This window comes from Dendroctonus ponderosae, unplaced genomic scaffold, assembly GCF_020466585.1.
Source record: "Dendroctonus ponderosae isolate FM_Combo_2020 unplaced genomic scaffold, Dpon_F_20191213v2 Dpon_F_20191213_2, whole genome shotgun sequence".
NCBI classification, from domain to species: domain Eukaryota; kingdom Metazoa; phylum Arthropoda; class Insecta; order Coleoptera; family Curculionidae; genus Dendroctonus; species Dendroctonus ponderosae.
This window is the reverse complement of record NW_026018165.1, coordinates 4,238,445-4,245,385: the sequence shown is the minus strand read 5'-3', so window position 1 is coordinate 4,245,385 and position 6,941 is coordinate 4,238,445. Positions and strand designations below refer to the sequence as shown.

At 35.8% G+C, this 6,941-nt stretch overlaps 2 protein-coding genes across 4 annotated transcripts in view; one reads left to right on the top strand and one right to left on the bottom strand.

Moving 5' to 3' along the window:
- The window catches only part of LOC109538293 (glycoprotein-N-acetylgalactosamine 3-beta-galactosyltransferase 1), a 16,553-nt gene extending 15,413 nt beyond the window's left edge, over nucleotides 1-1,140 (top strand). Inside the window, exon 8 of the mRNA XM_048663984.1 lies at nucleotides 818-1,140. The gene's annotated coding sequence lies outside the window, so the exon portion shown is untranslated. The remainder of the gene's footprint in view (nucleotides 1-817) is intronic.
- The window catches only part of LOC109538283 (kinase suppressor of Ras 2), a 17,326-nt gene that overhangs the window by 6,497 nt on the left and 3,888 nt on the right, over nucleotides 1-6,941 (bottom strand). For 2 of the 3 annotated variants that reach the window (XM_019905452.2, XM_048663981.1), the window contains exons 2-13: nucleotides 5,900-6,052; nucleotides 5,679-5,799; nucleotides 5,297-5,608; nucleotides 4,982-5,132; nucleotides 4,724-4,875; nucleotides 4,099-4,374; nucleotides 3,895-4,022; nucleotides 2,596-2,707; nucleotides 2,043-2,263; nucleotides 1,613-1,963; nucleotides 1,424-1,557; nucleotides 1,236-1,367 (exon numbers count right to left, since the gene is read on the bottom strand). In XM_019905452.2, the coding sequence (XP_019761011.2) occupies nucleotides 1,236-1,367; nucleotides 1,424-1,557; nucleotides 1,613-1,963; nucleotides 2,043-2,263; nucleotides 2,596-2,707; nucleotides 3,895-4,022; nucleotides 4,099-4,374; nucleotides 4,724-4,875; nucleotides 4,982-5,132; nucleotides 5,297-5,608; nucleotides 5,679-5,799; nucleotides 5,900-6,052 (2,243 nt within the window). The remainder of the gene's footprint in view (nucleotides 1-1,235; nucleotides 1,368-1,423; nucleotides 1,558-1,612; nucleotides 1,964-2,042; nucleotides 2,264-2,595; nucleotides 2,708-3,894; nucleotides 4,023-4,098; nucleotides 4,375-4,723; nucleotides 4,876-4,981; nucleotides 5,133-5,296; nucleotides 5,609-5,678; nucleotides 5,800-5,899; nucleotides 6,053-6,941) is intronic. The other variant, XM_019905453.2, reaches the window with a different exon arrangement.

The following is a 6,941-nucleotide window of genomic DNA, read 5'->3' as shown; positions in this document are numbered from 1 at the left end:
TGAAGCCTATTGCTGTTGCTCTGGATATACTCCAGAAGAAAAATGCCACAATATCTGATGCCGTAGAGCAGTGGAAACTTTTGATAAGTTTGAAGAAATTTATCTTTAGAGAAAGTACAGAGTTTCAACATCGCTATAAGCAAGCTCTTACACCTTATCAATTTATTGCTTACATGTTAAGCTCGGAGAAACAAAACTACGCTTTAACTCCTGAAGAGAAGACTATGGCTTTGGACACTATCAGTGAGCTACATGGAAATTTGGGATTGTTGCCACTAGTTATTAAATTCAACGCTCGCTGCAGTCCTTTCAAATAAATTATGTTTTCTGATGAGATGCTGAAAAATCTATCACCGAGAGATGAACCGGAAATTGCGAAACACTTGCGCACTGTAAAACCGTTTCTTTGTGCAACCGCATCGTCTGCGTCTGTCGAAAAGATGTTCAGCACATTCGGATTTGTTCATTCGGATATCAGGAACAGATTGGGAATCGAAAAAGGAGAGAGATTAGTGTTCCTCTTCAGACTTTATAACGAAAATGAAGAGAAGAGAAGTGATTTCCGTTTTAGTATTATTGAGTTTACCATTAATACCGTTTAATTTTTAAGTTCACATGTACCGTTTTCTATTTTGATTTTCATTTCTTAGAATTATTTGTGTTCTGTTTTATATTTTTTGAGTGGAAATATAAAGTTTCTTGAAAAAATGAACTTTGATTTAAATCGTGATTTTTTTCCAAAAAAGTCAGGTGATTTAAATCACTTGAAAAAAATCAAGCCAACCCTGGACTACAGTGTTTATATTTTGGAGACCAGGTCCAGTGCTACACGCCACAAAACTTTGGAGTCGCTGCGTCGGGAATGGGACCGATTTCGCCGGAAGAAGTGTGTGGCGCAACAGAAAATTCTTGACAGCGTTTGGTACTCTACCGAGACCCGAGACGCGCAAGGGGGCCACTTCGAAACAGGCCGAGAGGCTGTTGTAGTCGAAATAGTTGTTTGTTGTTCTTTGTTGATAAGTTTTGTTTTTATTGAAAATTAAACATTTGATTGGAGTTTTTTCTAGTGGTCATTTTTTTATTGTCACCTTGGATTATTTTTTCAAATAAGAAAGCATTCGGTAACCGTGTATATTGAAGTACACATTTTTATTTGAAGATTGCAAGTTTTTGTCTACTTATTTTGATCAGACGTCAACTACTACCGTATTTTCTATGTACTTTACGCAACTTACCCAAAAGCATACACATCGGACGCAGTACTAAATGGTAATTCTTTTTCTTGAAATCTATGGGCATCTAGTGCTCTCATTAATTCAGGAGCCAAGTAACACAGCCAGCCAGGAGGAATACTTAGGCTTTCCGTCCTATTACCACAAGCAGCGATTAGCATTAGAATCAATGATTGAACGGTTTTACTCACCTGGGTCCAAAACACAGCTTAGTTACACTGAAAAGACCAAAATCGGTTATCACAACTTTGCCGTTCTCCAAGAATATGTTCTTAGTTTTCAAGTCCTTATGTATTACTCCCTTGGCATGTAAATATCCCATACCCTAAAAACCATGCATTTCGCATTTTTTGGCAATTTTGCGATTTCTCTTTCCTTACTTGAGTAATTTGTTGAGCCATAGTAGTTGTTCTATTTATGTTAAACTTGTCTTTCCTTAGATGTATGTGGGTATATAACGTGTTTCCTTTACTGAAACTGGTGACAATGGCCAATTTGGGAGGTTTCATGCACGCTCCCATAAAAAGCATCAGATTTTCGTGTCTAGTTTTACGAAAAATTGCAACTTCCATTTTAAATTGTTCTAAAGTCTTATCATCTTTCACATTGAGAAGTTTTATCGCCACGTCACCATGCCAGTGGCCTCGAAAAACCGTACCAAATCTTCCCGCGCCCACTTCTTTAAACATTTTCAGTTCGTCGTATGGAATGTCCCACTCTTTCAGAGATAACTGAAATAAATAAGTGGATGCGTAGTAAAGAGAAGTCAAAGAAAGCCATTAGAATATTTGTAATTAATAAAATACATACGCTATTCTGTCGAGCCATTTGAGTGTCCGTCATAGTATCAGTATCAGAAACCTGACTGTCTTGTGAGTCTAATCGTACAGGCGTTCGATCAGAATCTGAGCTGTTACTGTTTGATGCCTGTGAAATAGTTTTGTCGCTTTCTTTTGATAGTTGGTTACTAACAGTTTTGTGATTATTAGCTTCAACAGATACCTCTTTTATTGGCTCGGAATGAACTATATCTGAAATTAGATTATACCAGTGAAAAATAATAGTTGTCCATAGTGTCAAGTTAATAACAATTTTATTGTGGAGAATAAACACTTTTATAGCAATTGATTTACGGAGCAATCGTGAACGAAATTGCTAGAACTGCAAAATAAATAAACCGATTCCAACAATTCAGCTAAATTTTACTTTGGCATCGGATAGTGTGTCGAAAAATAAAGCAGCTTATTTTTGACTTATTTAAAATAAATTGCTCAACTGTTTTTTGACTAAACTTTAGTTAAGCAGATTTGAAATAATCGATTAAATATTGTTTAAAATGAAAAAATTTTAATCTGCTGCGTACCTGGAAAATGAAACTGCTTTTGACTGCCATGTGGTGTTGTGGAATTATGTACGGCAGGACTTGAAGGAGTCGAACTATTGCAACTTGATGTATTAGAACTACTGTCGTGGGGCTAAAGAAATAAACTCTTTATTGTAACTTAAACATAAATTAATTATGGACAACTTTAACCATTTCCAAGCACATTTCAAATAAATACGAGGGTCGTTTGATAAGTCAGTGACGTTTTGAATTTCTCGCGGTGTAACTTTAAATTCAACACTATTCCCCTCAACTGTCGTCTGTTAGTAGACTGCTGTAAATTTTGAGCACACTACGCCATTTAGTTCGTGTTGAACAGCCATTGAAAAGAGAAAAAAGTGAATTTCGAGCGCTAATCAAGCATTATTTTATACGTAAAAAAGCAGATCGAAGATCGAGAAACGAAGGAAAATCTTGATAAGTACTATGGGGACTCTGCACCATTAACCATCATGGTTTTTACGCCAGAAATGATTGATAAAATCCATGGAACGATACTGGACCATCAGAAAGGTGGCTGAGGCTGTAGGCATCTCAACTGAGAGGGTAGATCACCTTTCACATGAATATTTGGATATGAAAAAGCTATCCGCGCGATGGGTGCCGCGATAATAAACGACCATAAGCGCTCGCGTGTGCCCATTTCAAATGAATGTTTAACGACGTTCCGTCGCTATCCGAACGAGTTATTGCCATGTTTCGTAAAATGTTGACGAAACGTAGATCCATCACAGCAAACCAGAGCCCAAAGAACAATTAAAACAGTAGGTTTCTTCAGGTGAACGTGCGCCGAAGAAGGCCAAAATGGATCTGTCGGCCAATAAGGTGATGACCACAGTTTTTTGGGATGCACGCGGTGTCTTTCACATCGATTATCTTGAAAAGGGTAAAACGATCACTGGCGCGGCAAACAGCCATGAATTAGGCTATGAACTGCGACTCCACCCAGTATATTCTCCAGATTTAGCCCCCTGCCACTATTTCCTGTTTCCAAATCTGAAGAAATGGCTGGGCGATAAGAAGAGGTCATCATTGAAACAAAAGCATATTTTGAGAACTTCGAGAAATTATATTATTTGGAAGAGAGACAAATATTGAAAAGACGCTGTAAAATAAAACGTTTTTTGGATGCAAAAAAATTATTTCATTCAAAAAGTCACTGACTTATCAAACAACTCTTGTAAGTAGATCGATTTCAACCTTGGATAGAACTATCCAGGCTCTTTTCCGAGGATTGATCGAAAACTGAATGACCAATGAATGTTAATTACTACTTACCGGAAATGGAGTGTTGTTAATAGCTGGCGATGGATGAGATCCTTTTCTGTGTCCTGCTCTGGCAAGTGAATTTACAATGCTATTGGATTTTTTTGTACGAGCACCCGTTGGAGAATAACTATTAACACCTAAAATTACAATTTACGATGCACATGAATTACTTTCTTCATTTAAAAAATCCAATGAAAATTGAGTATGACTTACCGAAATCCTTACCTTTACATCCTGCATAATTTTGGATAAATGCAGTTAGGTAACCAGCAGGCAGGCCACAAGTGGCAGGAACTTTCTCTTGGCATTCGCGGTGGCACGAATATTTACATTCACTGCACTTTAGAGCCTTTCCAAAAATTTTCAAACCACACAGATCACAGTCCGTGGAAAGTTTAAAAGTTTTTGTAAAACGATGAGCTATCTGATGTGCCATACTGCCTTTGACCGGAGGAGTTTGGGGTGATTTAGGGACTTGCAACCTCATTGCTATGAAATAAAGTAATATTGTATTTTACAGTAACCTTATATGATATATGTATTTATATTAAAATACTCTGAAATGTGATTTTGGAGTGTAGCAAGGAAAACTATTTGCGACACTTGAACTTACGTGAATATTAGACCAACTGCAAAATAATTAATCTTTATCATCCAAAAAGCTATGATGTTAGAGAACTAAATATTTTTAATTTATTTTCTTCATCCTCAAAAATTATTTATGCTCTTATGACAAAACCGTTTTAACAACTGGAATCATATAAGCATCTACTCTAGAGTAGGAACTCTTAAAATTAAATAGCATTTTCCAAACCTAACCGAAAAAAAAAACACTTACATTTATGGCTAGATGAATCATCACTATCGTTTCCAGTGCTGTTAAATGGGGGTGACTTTATTGGACTAGTCGATACAGGGCTGTTGAAGCCTATCGTTTCGGGACCAGGCTCTGTTGACAATCTACCCCTTCGAACAGAACTTCTAATTTCACTGCAAGAATAAAAAATTTAAAAATGCTTCCCAGGTCAGTGAAAATGCTATCAAATGTTGAAGAATTTTCAAAATACATCTCACTATACTTAAGCCAACAACTTACTTGATTATGATACTTTCTCCATTATTTTTGTTATCGGCCAGCTGGGATTCATGCGACTTACTTTTAGTAAGTGGAAAGGAGTCAGTTAAGAACGTAGAAGAATTGCTCACCAATTGCTTTCTTTTGGCAGGTGGAGTAGGAAACTTTCTCTCTGAAATAATGTACACATTATATCTTCACACGCAGTCTAATCTTAGCCAGAAAGAGGAACATATGGAAGTAATTTTTGACGAGGGACAGATCATTATTTAAAAATTATCGAGCTATTGCAACCTGTGAACGAATTTACCTTTATGAAAAAACCATTTGCCTTACCTTTGCCCGTTTCTTTTTGTGGACTAAAAACATTCGGCTCAGGAGAGGTGAGTGGGGGATCCAGAACTATACTAGTAGCATTTTGTATATTAATACTCGAAACTGAAGCACTTGGAGCAATTAGCGGACTCAATTTATGATTGTTGTTGTATAGGTTTTCTTCTGAAGGAACTGAAGCACGAGTAGCACGTGTTCGTAATGCTCTTGGCGAAAGACCCTGCTTCATTTCCAAATAGCTCACATCCCAGGAGTCCCATGATAGGTTGCAGTCTTGGGTTTCCTGGCTAGCTTGATCGTCGCGTTTCAAAATATCTAGAACAATTAGCACGATACTCAGTTAAAATATACATTTTATGATTAAAAATTGTTAAATCTTTCTTACCGGTATATTTTTTCAAATTATGTAACGCTCTACAAAGCCGATAGAACTCCTCATAGGTTGTCTGCTTATCAGCCAGCCAAATCTTCAGTTCATGTTCAGTTTTTTCCTGCAATTCTTCAACCTGAAAAAGTCGTTGACAATAATGATTAATGTCACATACTTTTATATATTTTTTATTATAGTATGTATAAGTAAATAATTATCAGTTATATTATACTTACTGAAGATACTTTCTGACTAATCACAGTAACAGCATGTGTTCCTAGACCAACAATTTGAAGCCATTGTTTGAGATGAGGGATACCGACGCCGGTGCCGATCCCCAATTTCGACTTTGCTACTAATTGTTGAGAAAATAGCTTTACTAACTTTCCCTAAAAACAAGAAACGAGAATATATCAAGCATATTACCATCTGAGATGCATTGATTGCAATTGCATCTCATGTGACTTTGATTAATTGTAACTATTAACAGATTTTCTTCCAGGTTGTTTCCAACAGCCTGGATACATTTTTTTTGTTTCCAACATCAATCTGCAAGGAACTACTTAAATATATTTAATTATTCATAAATCTATATAGAATTTAAACAACGCACGAATTCTAAAATTGCGGTTTAACTTTAGCTATCTATAGTACCAAAAATAAATAAGTACATGTTTTTGTTTGCTACATTGTTTAAGTAATAAATGGTTAAATGTTTAAAAGCAGTTATTTTCAAATAGAAATGGAAATGCATTTTCATTTATTTCATTCATTTTGATCATTCTAGGAATATTTCGAATATTATATACAGAGTGTTATTCAAGTACCAGTATTCTGAGTGACCTTAAGAAGAAACTGAAAATGCTTCCTTTTCAGGATTTCATTTCATACAGGATGTTGAAATTAACGACAAAATGTTTTTTTTTTGTAAATAAGTTCATATTTTGTTGCTCATTAGTGCGTCAAAGTGCGATATCTCAGTAAATATGAACTTTACAAGAAAATACGTCCTACGAAAGTTTTTCATGTTTAAAAGGTCCACATTCTAAAATTACTTTCCAATATACGGGGTGTATCATAAACGTGTGGTAGTTACCAACTTTGGTTTTTTAAATGGAAGCGCCCCTTTTTTCATTCATTTTCAGATTTGTCGTCAAAATTTAAGTTAAGTTTGTGTCAAACGTTTTACCTGAAAAATTTACGATTTCCGAGTTATTCGTAAAAATGTGAAAGTTTTGACAGCTACTGGGTTCCACAGAAATCGATGCTGTACACTAC